The sequence below is a fragment of the Diplotaxodon limnothrissa genome, linkage group LG20 (genome assembly GCF_057381915.1).
Source record: "Diplotaxodon limnothrissa isolate DT_005_m linkage group LG20, D_limnothrissa_male_GT1.1, whole genome shotgun sequence".
Taxonomy (NCBI): domain Eukaryota; kingdom Metazoa; phylum Chordata; class Actinopteri; order Cichliformes; family Cichlidae; genus Diplotaxodon; species Diplotaxodon limnothrissa.
In genome coordinates this window covers 15,637,873-15,663,905 of record NC_140615.1, presented here as the reverse complement: position 1 = coordinate 15,663,905, position 26,033 = coordinate 15,637,873, and the positions used below count along the sequence as shown (strand labels likewise).

Genomic DNA, 26,033 nt, shown 5'->3' with positions numbered 1-26,033 from the left:
ACAATGATGAGACGGGTCAAAGGAATCCATTATTCAGCTGTTAGGATATTTTTAGAAACACCCCAGTGACTTTGGAATTATTTATTAAGTGCCTGATAATTAAAACATGTACGTTTGGTTGGGAAAGCCAACCAGAAATCTCAGAGAGTGAAAGACACAGAGAAGGAAAGAGTGAGCAAGAGGCAGGGAGACTTTTTCTCGCTACATCTCTCTCTGTCTTACATACACACACAGACACATATACATCTCTTTAAATACATATACATATATATATATATATATATGTAAAAAAACTCGACCACTGCAGCATTTATTTAAATCTACTGTGCATGTGCACACATGCTGCATGGATGCACACAGCCACATTAACTGCAGAAGCAAAAACAAAAAAAGAAAAGAAAGAAAAAATAAATACATAAAAAAAATACATAAAAAAACACCACACTGCCTCAAGAGAAGAAAAGAGAAAACGTTCTCATTAATCATTCAGCTCTCACACCATCATGTACACATTTACCCGTTGTCTCACACAGTTGCGAGAACAGATGTGTGTGTGTGTGTGTGTGTGTGTGGGGGGGGGGGGGGGGCAAGATACACACAAAGCATACCATCAGCACGCACATGCAAATGAATTTGCTGTGTTTTGCTCCCTCGCGTTCTGCCTCTCCTTCCATCACATGCACACACTGTTACGCACTCTTTCTGCTGCTCTCTTGCTTTCCTTCAGAATCCTTGTAAGAACAAAAACGGACAACAAGGAAAAACAGAGAGAAACCGAGAAAACTCAAGCTGCTTCACCAGAAAAACAACTGTGTTCACTGTTTGTACAAGAAGGAAAAAAACAACATTTTCCCTTTCAGAGTCAGGACCAACAACATATGTAGGGTGACGTTACTAGAACTCTAGTACTAACTCTAGTAGGGTCTAGTACCAAAATCATTTGCAGTGCTCGGTGATTCTAACTTGTAGTGACGTCAAAATTGATTGTTCCTGCATCTGTGACAGCCCATGAGATGGAAAGGTCATCATCTGCCTAATTCTGCAAGTCCCCAAGGACTGGATCTCCTCCAGCAGCACATTACATTATGTTCTTGTAAGTATTATATTCACTGTGGATATTATTATCAACACGTGTAGCTGTATTAAGTAGTTGCAACATAATAAGCAATGAAATTCTTCTTCTGCATGACTGGAGTTCAAAACTGCATTTTTCTATTGTAGATGTGGAGAAACTATCAGTGAACCTCAAATTTATAACAGTCTTTCCAAAATAGCTGAGTAAAAAGAGAACGCAATCATATGCAAAGACTAACTTTGAGTGAAAAAAAGCACACACAGCACGATTTCCTTTCAAAATTGTAAACATGTTAAAAAAGAAAAGAAAATGAAATTAAGTTTACATTTTGAACAGTATATTCTTATTTTGCTCTGGAGACCTAACCTTGGTGTACTCCAGCTTTCATCCAGAGTCAGCTGAGATAGGCTCCGCCTCCTCCCTTCTCTGAATTGGACGAGACATTAACAAAATGGATGAATAGATGTTTATTCTCATTGTGAATGTAGATTAATTTGACACAGTTTTTGTTTTTAAAAAGTTGAGCCTGGACATGTTTCCTAACAGTTTTTTTCTTATTATAAGAGCAGTTAGAAAAAAGTCTGGAGGAGCTGAATGAATTTCCACTATTAATCTAAGCAGTAAGAGCGAATGAATATTGGAAAATTTAAACCCAATGCAGAAGCACTGCAGTGAGCAGTGAATGTAATTACTCAAGATTATTTATATAAAAGTATATCTCCTATGACCATTTTTTTTAGATTATTTGCACTGTGGTTACTCAGTGGTTCCACATCTATAGATGAGCTTTTCTTCACCCTTCCTCCAAACACCTCTGCTTTTTGCCTCAGTATCTGTTAGACTAATTCTACAGGTCATTTATTTCCATGACATTCAGACTGGAAGCAAAACTATACCCCCACAAGATCTTAACTTTACCACAGAGCCCACACACACACAAACACACACAAATACACACACACACACACACACACACACACACACACACACACACACACACACACACACACACACACACACACACACACACACAGAGTTATGCTGAACAGTCCCTGACAGGTTGTTTCTCCCTACACGGCTCCTCCCCTGTGCCACAGCCCATGTCCTGCTTAGTTCTGTTTAATATTGCAACAGCCAAGGTCAGATGTGAAAGAAGGATAGTGGACTGAACTGATGGAGATGGGAGTGAGAAAGGGAGCAGTTGAGCTCTACGATTAACTTGGTACTTTCCTGTTCCTCCACCTCTCATTGCCAGAGGGATGCAGGAAAACAGGAGGAGGGTGGAGTGAGAAGGTAGTTGATGGGTGAAGTGACCTCGCCATCTCTGTGAGAAGTAAACGCTGAAATCCTATTTGAATTTCCTCTGAGGTTCTTAGACTAAATTCATCTTTGTTCAAGTAAGGTGAATTAAAACTAAAGTGCTAGCCATTTTCCCAGGAGCATTTTCCACTGAATTAATCTAAATCCAAGCAAAGGTGTGAGCAGAGAAGCTATTCACAGACCTACAGTGCTTTGGGGAAATCTAGCCCTCCACTTGTTCCTTTGTGTGAAGAAGGAAAAAAACTGCAGTTTAGTCTAGATTCTAAGTGTAAAATGATCCCATTATTCACATTCCCATCCAGGTGTGACACAACTGGGGGAAGATGGGAGGAAAATCACCTATTAGCATGTGGCTGTTGATTCTCTATTGGCCCTAACCCACTTTTGGAGCTTTTGGTTTGGATTGTAAACTGAACATTTCTTTGTTTAAGTGCAGTCCCTGATCAATTATCAATAGGGTCTGTGCAACAAGAAAAGTGGAACTGAGATGCCATTTGGATGTGATTTGTCTCTCTAGAGGAAATTTGGCGATTTGACTTTTTATTATTTGTGATGGTGCATGTTTTCAGACTAGTCTGAAGCATGTGTCGCTGTCAGTAATACTTGTAATTACATCTAAAATTCACCTACATTTTTTAAGCCAACTTTAAATTCTGGTGAGTTAACTGACCAAATATGGAAATATTTTATACCCCACTTCTCCCCTTAGCACCCTGATGAAGCTCAACCCAAGCATCAGAATGATTAGGAGAGGTAATTTAAGTAACTTTGGATGTGGTGTGGCTGTTAGTCCCGGGGGTTGATCTGAGTATTGCAGAAACTGCTGATTCACTGGGATTTTCCCTTGCAACCATCTCAAGGGTTATTTCCAGCAGCTTGTTGAATCTAAATTATTGTGATGTTACCTATTGGGTTGTAGACCTTTTTCACAAACTATGACGAGTGAGGGAAGGGTTTGAATATGAAATCGAGACACTTCAAGCTTCAAAAGGAGCACAGGCCATTGCTGGCTCTCCCAGCGGTCTCGGCTCTGCCTGATTTCCCCACCCGAGCCTCTTTGCTTTGAATTTGCCCTCAGTGATTCTCTAATAGTCTTGTCTTCTGGTCTAGATGTCGTCATACCATCCCAAACCCTTATCCTTGGAGAGAAGTGGTCCAAATTTCTATGGCCTCTGGTAGAAGGTGGCCACACATGCAAACTCCACATAGACAAGCCTCCAGTAGATGATGGATTTGAACCCAGGAAAATCTTGTTTTGAGGCAAAAGTGCTAACCACCACACCACCCTAAAAACCATATATTATTAAATGAACATGATGCTGCATTAGATAAGACCTCAAATCTATGACTGACACCATAAATTAATTAGAAAAGTGTTCACTGAGGTCATAGATCATGTAGTGCCACCTGCTGGCGATAGATTACAGAACACACATTTAAGTCCCTGCACTGGTTTGACTTTTCACACCCTGAGACTACATCCATGATTTCTTTAATTTATATATATAGCACATGATTCTTCACTAATTACATATTCTTATTGCATAGTAGTCTTAGTTGGTACATGATAAATAAATTCCTAAACAGAAGCCAATTGAGGCTGTTTCTTTGGCTCGTGTCAATTCTTAATTCTTGATGGCATTGATTCAACACGGTGCTGGAAACATTCTTTAGACATTTTAGTCCATACTCACATGATAGTATCACACACTGTATTGTAGATTAGGCCATAGAGTAAGCTAAAGTTCTTTAAGAAAAAAAAATACAGTCACATTTCTGTAAATACTTAAAGTTCTTGGAATTGTTCTCATACAGCTATGGAGCACTTTTTCAATACTTTGCATTCGGCTGATCAACCACTAGCCTAAATGCTTTTCATGCTAACATTGATGAGCTTTGCATCAAGTGCATCTCTTGAAGCATACAAGACCATCAGCAGGATGTGGACATACTTGATATAGTCAGGATAGTTAATATGCATGATTACATACACAATATAACATAATTAAGTGGGCAAGCTTTGTAATACAGAATTAAGCCCAAAGATAACTGAATAACAAGCTACTGTGACATAGTTTTGCTTCGCGATCCAGGCCCCTGTTTTAGCACAGCAGGATTTTGTGATTCCAGTTGAGTGTACGTAAAAGACAACTCTGGCCTATTTTTAGCTTATAGGTGCCAGTACACACTGTGTCAGCGTGCTCTGCCAAGACTCCCACATCTCAGTGTTTTGAACCATGTTCCAGTTTCTCCTTTTATCTTCAGTTTTACCAATACTTAACCAGTAGGTCCCACTAGTTTCCTGACTGGACTAAACACTTACCCAGAATATAGGACAAAACCGCAGTGAGAAAATCGCTGACCTGTGTAGATGTGTGAATGTGTCTGCAGTTTCAGCTGATGGAAACACGAGGAGATGTTTCTATTTAATCTTCTTGTTCCTATAGCACACTCTAAGTGACCAGCAATATTCTGGCTCAAACTGATACCTTTTGGTTCATTTAGGCCAATCTGAGCCACCAGCGGTTCAGATTGGCTCTTACTGTATTTACTGTGGTACAGTCTGTCACTGTTCTGTGCCAGCAGACCTGCTGCTGCAACCAGCAGGGCAGAGGGGATGATTAAATGATCATTTTCAAGGTGGTGAGTGGCATTCGGCCAGCCTTCTAGATGACTTACATTCGCCACAAATCATATGAGTCCACAGAAAAGATAAAAAAAACCCACTCAGTAACTTTGATCTGTGCTCACAAATTAAAAGCAGAATATCAAAGAGGAAATAAAACTGACATTTTATAACTATATATAACCATATTTTATAATTTTACCATATAAGATTAGCTATCTTATATGGTAAGCAATAAATTCTGGATCTAATCTTCCATCCTTTTTTTATACGACTTACAAAAGTAATGTATTTGGATCTTTAGAGAGGGACATACAACCCTTTCGCCATAAAAAAGAACCTTTATGTAGCAAATCTTCAGTTTTTGTTAATTTTGTTCAACAAAGATTTCTAAATCATCAGGACGCCTGAGGGCATTGGATGGTGGACATGAAGGGGCGTTTATCTGTTGTTTCAGTAGACTCAGGACTGCTACATTGATTTGATGCACTTGATTCCTCATACTGCTTAATTCTTATGTACACTGCTCAAAAAATTAAAGGAACACTTTGAAAACACATTGGATGTCAACTAGGGAAAAATCATGCTGCATCTATATACTGATATGAACTGGGTAATGTGTTAGGGGAAAAAAGGATGCCGCATCATTTGATGGAAATGAAAATGATCAACATACAGAGGGCTGAATTCAAAGACACCCCAAACATTAAAGTGATTTTCTGAAAGTGACTTATGTTGACAACATGAGACAATAGATGGAGTCCTGAGGATCTGATCTCCAGATCTGGACCAGGGCATCACTGAGCTCCTGGACAGTCTGAAGTTCAACCCGGTGGTGTCAGATGGAGCGAAACATAATGTCCCAGAAGTATTCTGTTGGATTTAGGTCAGGTGTGTATGGGGACCAGTCAGTGGTATCAGTTCCTTCATTCCTTCATCCTCCAGGAACTGTCTGCATACTCTTGCCAAATGATGAAGTGCACTGTTGTGCACCACCAGGAACCAGGGGAGGATCTGACAATGAGTCCAAGGATTTCATGGGCCTGTGAATAGGGCCCACTAGAGGATGTGGGGTCCTCAGGCCAGCCTCATAAAATCTGTTTCAGATTGTTTGGTCAGTGACATTGACACGAGTGTCCTCCTTGAGGTCATTTTGTAGCTTTGGCAGTGCTCAGCCTGTTCCACCTTGCACGAAGGGGCAGACACTGGTCCTGCTGATGGGTTATGGACCTCCTGGAGGAGGTGGCCTACCTGTTTCAGGTAACTTAGAGCGAATGCTATAGAAATGTGAATTTTGTAGTACTTTGCCTCTGTAATGCAATTTTTTTGTTAATTTATACTTCTGCTTTTTTAGGTCGTTTTTTAGAAATGCCACTGGTGATATTACAAACCCAAACCCTATTAAATGGGAATATTTAATTTTTAAATCATGCGGCCATGTCTTGCAATCAGGAGACAAAGAAAGCAAAAATTCTGAAGCATTAAAAACTTTACACTTTTTCCTAAGTGTTTTTTGCCTCTCTCTAAAACAAGGGTTTGGTAGGGTTAAGATTAGGATCATCAACAATGATAACTTATATCTCACAGAGTTAAGAAACATAGTTTGAGGTGTTTTTAGGAAAATCAACCAGTCTCATTTCAGTTTATAAAATGTATTTACCCAATCATCTCTAATAAAAACATTTATATCTGCCTCACATTCAGATTTTCTTAATAGCTCCACAAACCTATTTTTTTTTACAATCCCCCGTTCATAACGTAACAGCCACAGAACACAACTTCTGAACTGTAAAAGGAACCACTAAGCGTACACTCATCAGCCACTGTATCGGATACACGTGTTCAACTGTTTATTAATGCAAATTTCTATTTAGACAATCACATGGTAGCGACTCAATGCATTCAGACATGCTGATGACTCGCTGAAGTTCAAATTGAGCACCAGAATGAAGAATGTTTAAAGTGGGTTTAATGTGCCATGTTTGTTGGGACCAGACACGTGGTCTGAGAACTGCAAAACTGCTCATCTGCAGAGATTTTCTCACTCAACCATTTCTAGAGTTTTACAGAAAATGGTCTAAAAGGTAAAATATACAGAGAGCGACAGTTTGTAGGCAAAAATGCACTGTTGGAGTCAGAAATCACACAAGAATGGCCAGACTGCTTCAAGCTGAAGGCAACAGGAACTCAAATAACTAGTAGCTACAACCAAGTATGCAGAAGAGCATCTCTAAATGGATAACATGTTAAACCTTGATGCAGATGGGCTACAGCAGCAGATGACCAACTGGGTGCAGCTGCTGTCAGCTGAGAACAATAACTGAGAGGAGATTCACATCAACCGACAAATCTACAGTAACTGTATGATGCTATGTCTGTGAAGGTTCTCAGTCATCCAGGTCATCCAGTCAAAGGAGCTTGCAAAGAAAAGCGTCTGGAGATTGGGACCCACACCAAGTTTCGCACCTTGGCTCAGGCGATTAGAGGACCATCAGGGGGTCCTTTTGTCCCTCTTTGGGGGGTTACTCCCACTAGGTTTAAATCTGGGACTCCCCACCATTTGACCTTAGAACTGAAGAAGCTTCTAGGATGAGAGGTGAAACGTCTTCAAGCAACTTAAAGAAGTCCAGACGCTTATCTTTGCAAGCTCCTTTGACTGTATGATGCTATCACATGACTATGGACTAAAATCTCTAAAGAATATTTCCAGCACCATGTTAAATCAAAACCACAAAGAACTGAGTATTAGTGTTTGCTAATTGGTTAGCAGCTGGTCTTTAATCCATCTATTAACAGTATTTGGATGATAAATCTGTAACTGATACTGATGAAACTATGCAAATGTTTAGAAAATAGGCACCCTGTTGGATTAAAATGAACTGACTTGCTATTATAAAGTTGTATCTGAAGAGCACATAAACTGTATTAGATGTATTACACTCCTTGATCTTTCAATTGAGGTGTTTTCAGTAAAATCAAGTACCTATTCATGTTGTCTGCTTCTACAAAAGTGTGAAAGAACAAGTCGTTCTAACAAGCTCATTGGAATTAGATACCACTATTGCAACGAGCAAGTTTATGAGGTTTCTTGTATTATTACAAAGTGGAAACCATAGCAAGTGAGCCATGAATGAGCCAACCACGTGAAGTTACAGAGCAGGGTTGCAGACTGCTGAGTTACATTATTCATATTAGCCACGAAAGCTCTGCTGACTCAATAACTGCAGACTTCCAAACATCCTCTGGCATTAACATCAGCACAAAACCTGTGCACCAGGAGCTTCACAGCTTAGCACCTCCTGTAGGTGTGTGTGGCCCAGCACTTTTGTTCATAGAGCTTAAATTCAGGAAAAGGTTGTGGTTTGTTTTAAAATGTCATGACTTAAGAGTAAGGCCACCCTAGCACCACATGTGTGTCACCAGACCACATGTACATGAGACACCAGCAGCTCTGACTGAACAACAGTGTTCACTGATCCGTGATTAAAATTTTACAAGACAACAACTAAGAAAGGCAGATTTCCTTTTACCCACATTCTTATGTAAAACATTAGAATCTTTCCTCATAAAAAGCTCCTTGCTGTTGTTGTGCTTGATTAATTGTGTGCGGGAAAACCGAGGTTCAATTTCTATTAAGCCATACGGGTTTTGATAAAGAAAGCAAAATCTGTACCTCTGCTGTTGTGTCTGATTCCTGCTGATTTCGACACACTCGGCACAACAGAGGACAGAGTGGGCAGATGAGGATGAGGAAAAGAACAATACAGGAGGAAAAAAAGTGCTGATCTCTTTCTCTCTGCTTCCCCGTCATCCTCCCTCCCTCTCATTCAGTATGCTGACTGTTTCTGTACAGAAAACTGACTCCCACGCTATTCTGCCTGGCCTATTTATCACATTGATCAGCTTATAAAGAAATCAGATATACACTGGAGGCTCGCTAGGAGAACTGCTTATATGAGACGGATCATGAATTTTTCTTCTTTTTTTTTTAGCACCCTCTGAGATGCACTGCACCGAGCTCACTTTACTCATTGCTCCAATCTTGCTAACGTGGTCATCTCATCATAAATGTGCTGACAGTTTTTCTTACACAACAGTCACAAACAAAAGAAACAACACAGAATACAAAATTTCTAAGTGTATATTGTTAGCCAAAACACAACAAATGGGAACAAAAATGTGACCCAAAACACAATGAAGGGTCTGTGTTATGTTCGCTAAAACACCACAAATAGTAACAAATTCACGTTAGATAAGAGGCTGTGGTTTCTTTTATTCCTTTATTTTATTTTGATTTATTTTTTATTCCAGCTTCTCAAATAAGTATTTAATTTAGATTGCCACTGGTCTCTTGTAATCGTGCATCTTTTGTTGTTTGCTCATTTAAAAATCCTTCCATAGGCTAATGGCTAATGCCATTAAATGTCAGGAAACATGCAGTAATGCCTGGAGATGAACCTCTGGTAATCGCAGACATCCTGATCTTCCTTCCAGTGACGGGTGATATTTAAGCGATTCCAAAAAAAGAAAAAAAAATCCCTTGTTTCTACTACAGCACCATCTCAGTAAGCATCTACAGTTGTGGCAGCCACACAGATCTAAACTGAACCGTCGAAGCTACGTCTGTTCTTCCACATCCCAAGAAGACAGCAGGAACTCAGTGTGTCCATGTGTTTGGAAAAGCCACCATTTGTCCCTAATCATTTCTAAGTGTAATCTAACAATCTAACCACAAAGAAGGGACAAAGCATCTCTCCCCTGAACACAGTAATCCAATCGACCGGGTATCATCCCTGAAAATAGCAACAGGGCCCGTTATAAGCCCTCAGTCACAGCAATTCACATCTCCGTCGCATCGCACATATCACACCCGACCTCATCATATCCTCTACAAACGGGTGGAGTGAGTGAATGAATGGCATTGGCATTACATCGGCATAAAGCAGTGATCCTGCCGCTTTCCTTACAGATGCTGTGGTGTATCCTCAGAATATCAATGCTTACGTTCTGGGGCGCTCCAGCTGCCTGCCTTATTGCTTCCAGTGCGCTTCGCTAAAATGTATTCCTACTGTCTCCCGGCTGTCATTGCAGGAGTTTAAAAATAAACAAATAAATATATTGGAATAAAAGCTGTATTTCACCTCTAATAAGATGCAAAATGAGTCATAGCCTATACACCCCTAAAGACTACACCTTTCACCTTTCTCATTCGAGAAGTCAGGAGATTTTCCCGAGTCTACGGAGGCTTGAGCCGCTGACTCTCAGCACTCTGACCTCACACGTCTCCCTTGTTTTGTAATCGTTTTGAACATTTTCCTATAAGGTTGCATTGTTATGATACCTTCCGTTATCTAAGAGAGCCCAGCGGATTTTAAGTGGCTATCCATTTTTACGTGAACATTATCATTATTATTTTAAAGACCAGAGCCTTGGTGAATCCATCCTTGAACACAGCAACACCAACACCAGTGGTTGCTGCAAATGAAGCAGAAATGCCAGATTGGTTTGGGGGTGTTTTTCACCTGATTACGTTTCTTTGGTTCCCCGCGACTCCAAACACACTTTCCATTCTAAGCGACACATGGCACAAACATTGGGGGGATGCCTACCGCACAGCAGCTGCATCCAGGCGCAGGTCTTGTAAACGGTGGAGGTGTTGCAGAAGAAGAAGAGTGCCATGCAGGCGATGCAGCTGAGGATCAGCACCATGGACAGCAGCACGAACACTGAGGCCGCCTTGAAGGCTCCGGACGGGATGGAGCTGAAGTCGGAGAAGCTGCCCACGCAGGTGAGCTCCCGGCTGGGCGACGGCCCGGTACCCACGCAGTAGTGGAAGAGGCCGAAGTAGCCGGCCTGCGGCGTGTTGACGCTGTCGCCGATCCAGTAGGGCTGGATGAACACCACCACATTGACGATGGCGAAGCAGATGGTGAAGATGGCCCACAGCACCCCGATGGCTCGGGAGTTGCGCATATAATTGTCATGGTAGATCTTGGAGGCTTCTTGGGAAGGCAACATGTTTGGTCGTTTTTTTTCTCCCCTCTCCTTCTTCTTAGATATTTTTTACACCCCCGTCCCGCTTCTTCTTTACACTCTCATATATATATATATATATTTTTTTTTTTAAAAAGATGTAAAAGATGTAAAAGCCCCCGCACAGCTCGACACACCTCACTATTCAGATAATCTCTTCTCTTCTACACGAAAGCTAATGTTTCCCTCGCTTTGGCTGTTTCTTGGCTGTTAAAAGGGCCTACATAAGCACACGATAAAACCAGACCTGCACATATGTGTGTGATCTTACAAGACTACACATAGTGGGGGGGAAAGAATAATGGGAATGCTACATTGAAGCAATACAAAAATCATAGCCTACCTATACTCCTAATGAATAATTTACTAACACCAGTGATTCAACATTGCTGTCTAAGGCTCGTTTCCTCAGGGCTACACTATAAATGATTAACAATTAAAAAAATCACAATAGGATTTCCCCCCCTTTATTTCACAGTCGCTGGGTGGAGGGGGTTAAAGCTGCTTTTCCATCCTCATCCATCAGTCCAGAGCTGTCTTCATCATGATGTCCTTTTATTACCATCCGTGAGATGAGATGTCTGTAGCGCCAGCGGTGGACCCCCGTTTTTAGCTTCCCAGGGATCCGCGGGGTGCTCCCCTTCCTCTGCTCGCCTCTACTGTCCACGCAGCATGTGGGGGGAGGGAGGGGGGCAAAAAAAATCAAACGCGGTGAAACGAAAAAGGGAAAACCAAAAAAAAAAAAAAAAAAAAAAAAAGATGGAGACCAGCCTTTAACACGAGCCCTCTGTCAAATTTCAACAGTCCTTTCTCGTAAATCCGACATCCTCCACCGCCTCGACTCCATTATCATCGTGCTTTTTGTCGCCTTTATCCAGTGTGTCTCAGACCTCTCTCTCTCTCGCTTTCTCCGTCCTCCTCCTCCTCCTCCCGTCTCTCTCTCTCGCTCTCCCTCTCTCTCTGCGCGCCCCCCGAAAGATGCTGATGTTGTACTGATGACAGCGCTGGAGCGCGTTCACGTAAGCGGGCGCAGCAGCAGCATAAGGGGTGGAGAGGCGTGGGGGGCGGATTTGCATCAGAGCGCGTCTCAGCCTTTCTTCACCTTAAATTTGAAATCACACCAACAAATATTCCGGACCCACAGTGACCACCACGATGGTGTCACCCACGGATTCAAACCATTCCAGTTCTATCATGAACGGGCTAATTTGCAAAATCTAAATATGAAATACAGACTTTTTTTCATGTTACATAGCATCCCCCCCCCCCCCGTTTTTGTGCTCTTGGGGTGTTTCAGGAGGCAGAGCAGGTCATCTACTAACGGGGAGGTTGTTGGTTCGACCCCTTAGCCTACTGCCAGGGTCTCCGTGTCCACGTATCCTTGGGCAAGATACTGAACCCTTAGTTACTGCCGATGCGTTCACGGTACTGTGTGTGAATGTTAGATAGAAATCAGTTAAACGTAGAACAACAAGTGTTTGGGTGAAAGAGGCATGCTGTTTAAAAAGAAAAGCGCTATATAAGATACATCTCTCAAATGCATGCATGGCAATACTAGCTATGCATATTTGAAAAGCTTGTAGTAGATTGATGTTTGTTTGTTGGTTTTATTATTTATTGTTTTGTTAGTTTTTGTCTGTTAATCTGCTGTTTTTTGGTCTGTTCTATCTGACTAACCAGCTAGAAATGTGAACTCTAGCATTTTAACCCGTTTGAGTGTTATCAGGCAATTGGTAAGGCCAAGTAGTGACACATACATGGGAGTGAGAACAACTATAAACTGTACCTAAAAGATGGACACAACAACCTTGCTGTCACCCACTGGTTTCTAGACTGTTTCCTTTTTTAAAACTTCAGCATTAGCCTTTAAGCAGCCATCAAAAACTGTGATGTTGATTTATTCATTTATTCATTGAGACAGAAGTGTTGGAAAGGGTGGAATACTAAGCACAGTCGGTTAGCATCTGTAAATGGTAAGGATATAACACACAGATTGAAATATGTGCTAATTATTGCTAAATAACCGATCAATAAAATATCGATTTTACAGAACTGTATTATAAACATCTTGGAGGGTTTGAACCACATAGCAAGCCATCAGCGACTACTTCGCTAGCCTCAGCAGTATGCAAATGGGGTAATGGAAAAAACAGGATTTAAAAAAACATGATTTTAATACTTTTAACTTGGGCATTTTAGCAGGGAGTCTATGGGGACTGACTCGCTTTGGGAGCCAGCCTCAAGTGAACTCCAGGGAACTGCTGCGTTTTTCAGAGCCAGGAGTTGCTGCTTCATAACAACTGATAAAAGGCACATAATGAACTATTTCAGTAAGAACTGAAGCAAAGTTTGATTAGTGTCTCTGAAAGAAATCTATTTTAGCTTTAGGGAACTATAAATTATGAAAAAAAAGGCATTTCATCAAGATGGTGATGAAATGTCTGCGAATGCACCAGACTACCATAAAACATCTGGCAAACTAAATAACTCTCTTCCTCTAATCGCACATGTAGTGATCATCCTAAGAGACGTAACAAATTATCACTGCCATATATCTCCACATAAGAAAGCACAATATTGCTCCTGCACAACAGAATCACCCACATTAACAGTCATTCGTTGCATTTTCTTTATTCAGGCTTCTGGCTTCTCCAGAGCCAGATGTTGCCTTAACTATTGAAGCCTTCATTCTCTGTCCATAAAAAGCTCCGTTATTCACCGGGAGGGGGGGGGGGGGGGGGGGGGGGGGTGCATCTACCCTCAAGATTTCACATTCATATAAAACTAGGCCAAGACAGAGGTCTGTGAGATCATGCTTTAGAGGAGGGAGCAGACAAAGACTGTTGCATACAGTGACTGGTGTTAAGGCCAGAATAAAGCCTTCAAGGAAGTTGCATTTGAATTAGCATAGCGTTATAAAATAAACCCACAAAGAGAAACCCGGAGAAACAAAAGTGCATTGCTTCATGTTTAGGCATGGCTTATAATTTTCATAGCAACTGGATTACCAGTGCACCCGGTTCATCCTTCCTTTCAACATCTTCTGGCTGCACTTTATGCTCAGAACACACATAGCACATCTGGATGCTGTCTAAACAAACATGTATTTTTGCCCCGTGCTTCCACAGCACAACACTGACTGTCTTTCTTCATCCTGAGGCCTCCTGTCATCTGTTAGCAGCAGCGGGGAGTTGACAAGCTGTGTGTGTTTGTGCGTGTGTGCGCCACTAGCATGTGTGCTTGTGTGCTAACACTGGCAGAGTGAGTGCAAAAGGTGCAGTGTAACTACTGAAGTGAGGACATGTGAGTGGAAGGAAATAGACTTGTACACAGATAGGGGATGCCTCTTGAGGAATGAGAGGAGTTTTCATGGAGGGCAGCAGAGGGTTTGTGAATTTTGCGTCTGAATCTTTGTAAGGCTGCGTGTGTGTCGGCCTCACACAGCAGTAAAACACCACTGTAGAAGAAGAAGACCAACTTCTATCTTTATCTGTGTTTTTGCTATATCTTGTAACAATATCATTATAACTATGCATAACGCATCACCAAAGATATCTTTAACACAGAGCTCTTTCATTCGTGCCTCCATGTCATTGTGCAGTACTCCATCACAGCACATGATCTTGTATTAGGGTGCCATCTGTTGCAATTATAGTGAAGTGCAAGTGGGCAATGTAAAAGTAAGTCCAAATGCATGTCAGTGCATGGCTTAATTTTTTAATTAATTCATTAATTTATTGAGTAAATGACAAAGTTGAAGGAAGTAAGAAAATGTCTGTAGCTAAATGTTTTACTTACTTGTTAACGTCTCACTCAGCTGCAAGAGTTTAATTTCTTTGTGTTTTCTTAACACAAAGCCTGCAGATCTGTAAACAGTCGAGCTCCTCTCTTCTTTCTAGATATGTCCAGCAATAACAAAGTAACAGAGTCACTAGCACGACGACTCCATAAAATGCTGCCAAGTACATTTAAATATATCAATGGTAAATGGCCTGTATTTGTATAAAGCACTTTACACATCCAGTCATCCACTCATTCACACACTGGTGATGGCAAGCTACATTGTAGCCACCCTGGGGCGCACTGACAGAGGCGAGGCTGCCCAGCCCTCTGACCACCACCAGTAGGCAACGGGTGAAGTGTCTTGCCCAAGGACACAATGACCGAGACTGTCTGAGCCGGGGCTCGAACCGGCAACCTTCCGATTACAAGACGACCTGCCAACTCTTGAGCCACGATTGCCCCGTGAAGTCTTTCACATATCTCATTCTGGTCCCCCACACTTCATCTATTTCTTTTTATGGCCTCTGATTGTGGACTTGTCATGGTCTTCTTTTTCTTTCCGTTGTCTATGTGTGTGTGTGTTTATAATTCTGCTTGTGCGTTTTGGAATTGGAGCCTTGTCCCGGCTCGTGCACTTCTCCTGCCTGCGTACCTGGAAGCGGTTCAATAATCACTCACCTGTGTGCAATCTGATGATTACTCACCCACTACCTAAGGCTAAAGAGTTCCCTCAGCTGCTGCCAGATTGTTTCACTGACTGTGGTGGTGTTATTTGGCTCCTCGTGTAGTATGTTTTTTTTTTTGTTGTTGTTTTTTTGACTAACCTGAATATGTTCTGCACAGATGCTTCCAGACATCATGGGTCTGCAGAGATACACCTGTCTGCAAGAAAAGGAAACCTGCTGAGAAAGAGTTAAGGAGAGGAAGAGACGTGAGAAGGAAAGCTGTCCATCTGCTTGCCCAGAAAGAAGACATTCAAACAGTTCTCTTGTTGCAGTTCAGTGTTTATTGCCTGTGTGTAAAAACATCTGTTGAACATTTATTCTTGGTTTCTGCTTTCAAGCCCAAATCTTGTTCATTTCATGGCAGTACTCTACTTATTACTGCTAACCGTCAGTACAGCATTCATATAATGAGAGGGACTTCTTCACATATAAATTATTGTATGAGTTCCACAGGTTTCTGTACCTGGACAATCACTTAATACACATGCTTCTTGTAAGAAATGTTATTAGAATACATAATATACATTTTCATTTTTATCCATATGGCACAAATCAATGAAACTACAGGTATGTCTTGAACACACAAAAACACAAAACTGCAGTTACTGTACTCTACCCTAAAGGGCTTAGAAACATGATGTTCTGAATGGCCTTTACCCTTGACGGAAAGGACAGGTTCTTCAGCGTGCACATTAAATAAATATGCAGGACGTCTTTCTTTGAGCTGCACCACATCACTAAAATTAGAAACATCCTGTCTGAGAGCAATGTTGAAAAGCTAATCCATACATTTATTAATTCTAGCCTGGACTATTGTAATTCATTATTGTCAGGTTGCTCTAAAAGCTCCTTGAAAAGCGTTCCTCTGATCCAGTGCTGCGATGAGAATACTGACAGGTGAAACAGAGAGAAAGAGATCATTTCTCCCATATTAGCTTCTCTTTACTGCGACCCCATCAAGTCCCTAATTGCATATAAAATTCTTTTCACATATAAAATCTTTAATAATCAGGTCCCATAGTACCAGATCATCCTAACACAGAACTTACTTTCTCTCAGTCAGCAGGCTTACTTTTGGTTCTTAGGGTTTGACAAGTTAGCAACAGCTATAAACTCTCTGTCCATCACATCACTTTCCTGCTTTGGACCTACTTTAAACTGCGTTGTCCCATTTAATTGCCACTCTTTCATTTCATTTTTCTTACTGAGTGTCTACAGTACTTTTCATTTTGTTCTGCCTGTTGTTCATGATCTCTATACTGCCTATATATCCTGAGCCTGGTTCTGCTGGCACTCTCTGCCATAGGTTGGTAAAATAACACATAGAAGAACGAAATATATTATATATGAAATATAATACTATACATAATTATAACTATACAATTTTCTCCTGATGCCAAGCTATAAAAACAAAAGTAATGTATACAATTCTCCAATCATTTCAGTTTATTCATACAATTTATTTGATAATTATTTTTATTCAGTGTAGCATAACCAATTACCCTTTTTCTCGAATAGAAAGTTAAAGTATAAGGCAGCACTATGATTACATTTGTATTTTGAATGGATGTACCTGCTGAAGTCCAAAGTGTCAAGACTTTAAACTATATATATAATTTAATGTCTTGACACTTTGATTCAACTGTTGCAGGTTTGCTCTAAGATGTGGGAGCCACCAGATGTTGCTGTACCTGCTGTTTGACACCAAATCAAATCAAATCAAATCACTTTTATTGTCACATCACATGTGCAGGTACATTGGTACAGCACATGTGAGTGAAATTCTTGTGTGCGAGCTTCACAAGCAACAGAGTTGTGCAAAATACAAAAGCTTCCATTTGTTTTCTGACATACTGAAAAGAGAGCTACAAAGCTTTGCAAGGCTTCCTCCATTAAGATGGGAAAATGTGTAGATAGAAACAAAATTTCACAAATTAGCATTTCAGCCATATGCTAATAAATAATGTATTTTCATGAACTTAATGAGATTATATTAAACTCAGATCAGATTATGTAGGGTGAAAATATAATAAGATAATATGATGAAAACAAAACCAAAAAGAAAATCACAGGATCATCATGAGAAAGATCTAGAATCAGCCCTAAGAGCATGTTGAAGAACTGAAGGCAGTTGGGACCATAGTAGGGTTGGTAACCTTTCAACTATCAAATAAGGGAGACTCTGGGAGACTCAACCAGCTGGGCATAGTGTAAATATGGAGTGTATGTGACATTGCAGGTAATGGTCAATATACATGACATTTAAGTTAGAATAAGGGGCAGACCAATTTTGCTCATTATACAGGATGTCCTGGCTGAAACAGGACAGCAAATGGAGTGTTTAAATGGTGAATATGACCCAAAGAACACCAGTCAAGCATGTCGGTGGAAACGTGCTGAGGGTATTAGATGACTTCACTACATGGAGGGGTCATGTACATTAAAATCTTGGACTGATCCATACCACTATGATCCACAGTAATGATATTAGAATGTCATTCGTACTGGAGAAGTGTAGTTGGATGGCAACAAAGACAGGGAAAGTCAGAACTGAGGGGATTGCACTACCAGGAGGAAGATAGCTACAAGTACCTCAGTATCCCACAGGCAAATGCGAACCATGAAGAGGCCACTAGAAGAGCCGCAACCACAAGAGACTGGCTGAGACTGGAGACTGAGAACTAGTAAGGGTCAGAACCACTATCCAGGATGAAACAACAAGCATCCATGAGTTAGGAAGATGGCCACTACTAATCATGTGCCAAGTGAATACCTCAGGCAAGGAAACCCTAGAAGGAAGAGGAGCAAGGAAAGGAACCATCATGGAAGGACAGACACCTGCATGGGATGTAGCACTGGCTGCACCGGCTGTGCACAGTCTGCACATTTGCAGGCTGTGCAAAGATTGCTCTCAGACAATCCAGCACATATGGGTAGGGTGCAAGATGCTGGCAGGCAGGGCATACATGGAACACTATAGTGTACAGGAACATCTGTGTTGAGTATGAGAGAGGACAGCAGTCTTAGGAAAATCAAAGATACTGCGTAGAACCCTCAAGCTCGCAGGCCTCTGGTAGAGGACCGGAGCTTAAAGAACAAAGTGCGCCCACAGGACAAGAGGGATATTTTTTTTTTTTTTTTTTTAACCTATATAAAATACAGAATACTTCATCGAAATCTTTATCAAATTAAATTATTAAGTCATTCAGAAGACAGCAAAGTTATGACAAATTAAACTAATTCTGTACTTGGTTTATTGGTTTACTAAAGCTTTAAATTGTGTACATACAGCCTGTAGTGATGTGGAAAAATACTCATAATTATGATTACATTCACATGAATTTCAGTACTAGTATCCAATCTAAGGACTGAACTCATCTTCAGTCATGACCAAGCAGAGCAACTTTCCACACACGTCTGAGGAGAGAAGAAGACTAGTGAACAACATACCACTACAAATTTGATGAACCCAAATTTTCCATCCATATATCTGTGCTCAGGCTGTGAACCTTTGAAAGACACATCTGTTCTCTTATCATTATATACAGTGCTGTGCAAAAGTTTTAGACAGATAGGAAAAATGCTGTAAACAAAGAATGCTTTTAAAAATGGTTAAACATTTATTTTCATCAATCAACAAAATCCAGTGAATGAACGAAAGAGAAACCGAAATCAAATCAATATTTGGTATGACCACCCTTTGCCTTCTTCTAGGTACACTTACACACAGTTTTTGAAGGAACTCGGCTGGTAGGTTGTTCCAAACATCTTGGAGAACTAACCACAGATCTTTTGTGGATGTAGGCTTCCTCACATGCTTCTGTCTCTTCATGTAATCCCAGACACACTTGATGATTGTACAAAAGGCCAGCCAGTTCGCAGAACTCACGAACGGAGCCACATCTGCGGAGTAAGATATCAGCATACTGCTGCCGTTTAGCCAATGAGCGGTGAGGCAACCCATTCTCTTCCCCAATCAGAAGACACAATTCTACCTCATCATTACGCACACGTCGACGCAGAGAGTTCGGTCGGAGCTGCAGGTGAGAAGAGTCAGCAGAGTTTTACTCACCGTGTGGATTCCTAATGCTGTTAGCGGTGTGCATCCATGAGACTGTAAGTTTCTGTGTTTTATCGTGTTTGTTCTTTGCTGCGGCCATTATCCTCCCTTGTTTAATCCTTGGCGCACACTTTGTTTACCGATTGTTACTGCCGTTTACTGCGAAGCAGCCTCTGCCGTGCGGTCATTAAGGGACCGTCACTAATTTCTCATGTTAGCTCTAATGTAAAGTGCCTAGTTAGGATTTATGTAAATAGTAAAATTAGCATTTGTTGACACTCCCTTATTTTGGTTGAATGTTCCACTAGCCAGTATTGTTTGTATTGTTGTATTACACATTTAATTCACTCTGTTCACATAATTATGGAAGACTTTTATGTTCTTTCCAACAGAAACCACACCATCACTCACCACACGGCATATAGCACTTTTTCAGCCTGTTAAATCCCTTCACTCACATTATGGATGTGTGCTTCGGATTCTTGCTAAATAAATGAGTGAACGACCGATACCTGAGTGGCAGTGGATTTTGTGGATACGCCATCTGTTCTTATCGGACAACCCTGTTGAGATTGTGGATTCATAGAGTCAGCACCTTATCATCTACATCAGTCATAGTCAGGAGGTCAAGTCCATCCCTCTTACAGTGACCTCCTCCATTACAATGATGTTGATATCAGGGCTCTGTGGGGGCCATACGATCACTTCCAGTACTTCTTGTTCTTCTTTATGCTGAAGAGAGTTCTTAATGACTTTGGCTGTACAGGGAGTGCAGAATTATTAGGCAAGTTGTATTTTTGAGGAATAATTTTATTATTGAACAACAACCATGTTCTCAATGAACCCAAAAAACTCATTAATATCAAAGCTGAATGTTTTTGGAAGTAGTTTTTAGTTTGTTTTTAGTTTTAGCTATTTTAGGGGGATATCTGTGTGTGCAGGTGACTATTACTGTGCATAATTATTAGGCAACTTAACAAAAAACAAATATATACCCATTTTTCAATTCAATTTTATTTATATAGCGCCAAATCACAACATAAGTCGCATCAAGGCGCTTCATAGATACAGAGAAAAACCCAACAATCATATGACCCCCTATGAGCAAGCACTTTGGCAACAGTGGGAAGGAAAAACTCCCTTTTAACAGGAAGAAACCTCTGGCAGAACCACGCTGGGGCGGCCATCTGCTGTGACCGGTTGGGGTGAGAGAAGGAAGACAGGATAAAAGACATGCTGTGGAAGAGAGACAGAGGTTAATAACAGATATGATTCAATGCAGAGAGGTCTGTTAATACATAGTGAGTGAGAAAGATGGCTGGAAAGGAAAAACTCAATGCATCATGGGAATCCCCCGGCAGCCTACGTCTATTGCAGCATAACTAAGGGAGGATTCAGGGTCACCTGCTCCAGCCCTAACTATATGCTTTAGCAAAAAGGAAAGTTAATCTTAAAAGTAGAGATAGTGTCTGTCTCCTGAATCCAAACTGGAAGCTGGTTCCACAGAAGAGGGGCCTGAAAACTGAAGGCTCTCCCTCCCATTCTACTTTTAAATACTCTAGGAACAACAAGTAGGCCTGCAGAGCGAGAGCGAAGTGCTCTAATAGGGTGATATGGTACTACAAGGTCATTAAGATAAGATGGGGCCTGATTATTTAAGACCTTGTATGTGAGGAGCAGGAGTTTGAATTCAATTCTGGATTTAACAGGAAGCCAATGAAGGGAAGCCAAAACAGGAGAAATATGCTCTCTCTTTCTAGTCCCTGTCAGTACTCTTGCTGCAGCATTTTGGATTAGCTGAAGGCTTTTCAGTGAGTTTTTTGGACATCCTGATAATAATGAATTACAGTCGTCCATTTCAATTATTTATTTTTAACCAGTGAAACCAATATAACATCTCCACATTCACAAATATACATTTCTGACATTCAAAAACAAAACAAAAACAAATCAGCGACCAATATAGCCACCTTTCTTTGCAAGGACACTCAAAAGCCTGCCATCCATGGATTCTGTCAGTGTTTTGATCTGTTCACCATCAACATTGCGTGCAGCAGCAACCACAGCCTCCCAGACACTGTTGAGAGAGGTGTACTGTTTTCCCCCCTTGTAAATCTCACATTTGATGATGGACCACAGGTTCTCAAAGGGGTTCAGATCAGGTGAACAAGGTGGCCATGTCATTATTTTTTCTTCTTTTATACCCTTTCTTGACAGCGACACTGTGGAGTACTTGGACGCGTGTGATGGAGCATTGTCCTGCATGAAAATCATGTTTTTCTTGAAGGATGCAGACTTCTTCCTGTACCACTGCTTGAAGAAGGTGTCTTCCAGAAACTGGCAGTAGGACTGGGAGTAGAGCTTGACTCCATCCTCAACCCGAAAAGGCCCCACAAGCTCATCTTTGATGATACCAGCCCAAACCAGTACTCCACCTCCACCTTGCTGGCGTCTGAGTCGGACTGGCGCTCTCTGCCCTTTACCAATCCAGCCACGGGCCCATCCATCTGGCCCATCAAGACTCACTCTCATTTCATCAGTCCATAAAACCTTAGAAAAATCAGTCTTGAGATATTTCTTGGCCCAGTCTTGACGTTTCAGCTTGTGTGTCTTGTTCAGTGGTGGTCGTCTTTCAGCCTTTCTTACCTTGGCCATGTCTCTGAGTATTGCACACCTTGTGCTCTTGGACACTCCAGTGATGTTGCAGCTCTGAAATATGGCCAAACTGGTGGCAAGTGGCATCTTGGCAGCTGCACGCTTGACTTTTCTCAGTTCATGGGCAGTTATTTGGCACCTTGGTTTTTCCACACGCTTCTTGCGACCCTGTTGACTATTTTGAATGAAACGCTTGATTGTTCGATGTTCACGCTTCAGAAGCTTTGCAATTTTGAGACTGCTGCATCCCTCTGCAAGATATCTCACTATTTTTTACTTTTCTGTGCCTGTCAATCCTTCTTTTGACCCATTTTGCCAAAGGAAAGGACCTAAATGGGCGTCCTTAAAGTCAGCAAAGAGGCACAGAAAAGAAGACCAGACACCAGCGAGGGAGGATAAGAAGGACAGACGCAACAACATTGTCATCCCCTATGTAGCTGGTGTATCAGAAAAACTCAGGAGAGTTTTCTCCAAGCATGACATCCCGGTGCATTTCAGACCCAGCAACACGCTCAGACAAAAACTGGTTCACCCAAAAGACAAAACGCCAAAATACAAACTTAACAATGTGGTGTATGCTGTACAGTGCAGCGAGGAATGCTCAGACCTCTACATTGGAGAGACCAAACAGCCACTTCACAAGCGCATGGCACAACACAGAAGAGCCACCTCCACAGGACAAGACTCAGCAGTCCATCTGCATCTTAAGGATAAAGGACACTCTTTCGAGGATGCCAATGTTCACATTTTGGACAGAGAGGACAGATGGTTTGAAAGAGGAGTGAAAGAAGCCATCTATGTCCACTGTGAGCAACCATCTTTGAACAGAGGCAGTGGTTTACGACACCAACTCTCTGCCATCTATAATCCAGTTTTGAGATCCCTTCCCAGACGCCTTAACGCCCACTCACATCCTGGGCCATCTGACCTCAGGAATTCGCATGATAAGGTGGGGCCAGGTTTCACAATGAACTCACCCGAAACTCTGGCTGATTGGGACCCACACCCAGTTTCACACCTTGGCTCAGGCGATTAGAGGATCATCAGGGGGTCCTTTTGTCCGTCTGTGGGGGGTTACTCCCACTAGGTTATATCTGGGACTCCCCACCATTTGACCTTAGAACTGAAGAAGCTTCTAGGATGAGAGGTGAAACGTCTTCAAGCAACTTAAAGAAGTCCAGACGCTTTTCTTTGCAAGCTCCTTTGACTACGATGACCTGGATGACTGAGAACCTTCACAGACCCAAAGGAAAGGACGTTGCCTAATAATTATGCACACCTGATATAGGGTGTTGATGTCATTAGACCACACCCCTTCTCATTACAGAGATGCTTAATATGCTAAAATGCTTAATTGGTAGTAGGCGTTCGAGCCTATACAGCTTGGAGTAAGACAACATGCATGAAGAGGATGATGTGGACAAAATACTCATTTGCCTAATAATTCTGCACTCCCTGTATGTTTGGGGTCGTTGTCCTGCTGCAGAACACATTTGGGGCCAATAAACAATCATTTATATTTCTGAAAGTATTTTTAGTATTTAGTATTTATTTATTTATTGTCATTGTCAAGAACAATGAAATTGCGTTTGGGGCTTCCATACAACCCAAAAAAGAAGAAAATAATAAATACCCCTTAAAACCCAAGTGTACATATTTAACCCAGTGTGACTCCAATGCAATAAGACAATCCTTAGCAATAATGTTCGTAGAAATTCAGACAGACCTGAGAAACATGACAAAATACAACAATGCAACCCATTCAATATTATTGTACTGTGAGATATGATATCAGATATGATAGTTATCTATTTAAGAAAGAGGGGGGGGCAGGAGGGGGAAGAGAATAAAGATATGATGCACCAATGCAGACCAGTTCATTGCTATTAAGAAGTTGGATATGGTTATTGTCCGTGAGAGGGGGGCAGAGAGTTCAGGAGCCTCACAGCCTGTGGATACAGGCTGTTGGCCAGTCTGGATGTTCTGGCCTGTATAGACCTGTACCTTCTCCCTGAGGGCAGCAGATGGAAAAGGTGGCGCGCAGGGTGATGTTGGTCCCGCAGGATACTGTGCACCCTCCTCAGACAGCGAGTGGGGAAGATATTACTGATCTCTGGCAGACTTGTTCCAATAATTCTGCCAGCTTCTTTCACCACCCGCTGGAGTGCTTGCTGATCGGCCTTGGTGCAGCTGGGGAACCACACTAGAAATCCATACGTCAGAACGCTGCTGATGGCACAGTTGTAGAAGTTCAACATCAGAGATCTGGGAATGTGTGCACTCCGCAGTCTCCTCAGGTAGTAGAGGCGCTGTTGGGCCTTCCGTGCAACTGAGGTGATATGGTTGCCCCAGGACAGGTCCTCGGTCACAGTTACCCCCAAGAATTTAAAACTGCTCACCCTCTCCACCGCCTCACTGCCAATGAAGAGAGGCAGATGGTTGTTATGACCCCTCTTCCGGAAATCTACAATGATCTCCTTGGTCTTTTTGGTGTTTAAGACCAAGTTATTGTTGTGGCACCATGACTCTAGTTGTTGCACCTCTGTCCTATAGTTTGTCTCATCATCGTTGGATATAAGTCCGAGCACTGTAGTGTCATCTGCAAACTTAACAATGAGATTGGACGCGCAGGAGGAAATACAGTCATGGGTGAAGAGAGTGTATAGCAGAGGGCTCAGAACACACCCCTGAGGGGCACCGGTGTTGACCACAAGGGTGGAAGAGGTGTTCTTACCCACTCTGACACTCTGTCTACGGTTAGTGAGGAAGTCCACAATCCAGTTGCACAGAGAGGAGTTAAGTCCCAGTTGGTGGAGTTTGGGACGGAGTTTGTATGGCCGGATGGTATTAAAAGCCGAGCTGTAGTCTACAAAGAGGAGCCGTGCATAGGTGTTCCTGTGTTCCAAGTGCTTCAGTAATGTGTGCAGCACTGTGGCGATCGCATCCTCGGTTGACCGGTTCTCCCTGTATGCAAACTGGTGCGAGTCCAGGGATGGTGGAAAAGCAGCTCTGATGTGTTTAATGACCAGTCTCTCCAGGCATTTGGCGGGAATGGGCATTCTTTGTCTGCAGTATTTTTTCACACCTGCCTAAAACTTTACAGTACTGTATGTGCAATTCAATAGGAAGTTCCTCCCAGTTATTCCCCTAAACTGTAGACAACACACAATAGATGCAATACATTTATTCTCTTATGTTGTCCTGATTCATAACTAACTCCACGGATTTATTGGTTTTTATATGTGTTAGGGAAAATGTTCTAAAACACTTCTTCAGTAAAGACTCAGAGAAGAGAAACACACAGAAGTTCTTGCTAGCAAGGGCAGTCTCCACACTAAGAGACTCCAGTGAGAGAACTGCCCTGGTCTTTATTTATACTCTTGAGCGTATGTGTGTGTGTGTGTGTGTGTGTCACTGCTGATCAAAAGGGTCATATAACATACAAACACAAAAGGTACATCCTTGGTCATAAAGAGGGTAGTCTCCCCCACCCTAGATGGCACGGTGAGGAAGTCCAGCAGTTAAAGCACTTAGACTGAAACAGACATAGCTACGTTAAAACAATAAAACAAGGTGCGACCTCTCCCACGCTCCCAGGCGTGGGGGTGCATTCCTGGGATGCACCCCAAGCCTGCAGCCTGTTAGAGATCACACACAATTAATTATATGCCTCTAAGTATACATGGTTGAATATTTTCTAATACAAATAACTACATGCAGTATTCTACCATATGCAAACTTATATCACTAAAAGAT

The 26,033-nt window shown here is 41.8% G+C and overlaps 1 protein-coding gene across 1 annotated transcript in view; it reads right to left on the bottom strand.

Moving 5' to 3' along the window:
• LOC146610716 (LHFPL tetraspan subfamily member 4 protein-like) overlaps positions 1 to 11,039 on the bottom strand; it is a 33,691-nt gene extending 22,652 nt beyond the window's left edge. Inside the window, exon 1 of the mRNA XM_085344572.1 lies at positions 10,631 to 11,039. Coding sequence (XP_085200698.1) covers positions 10,631 to 11,039 — 409 coding nt within the window. The remainder of the gene's footprint in view (positions 1 to 10,630) is intronic.
• Between the last annotated feature and the right edge of the window lie 14,994 nt (positions 11,040 to 26,033).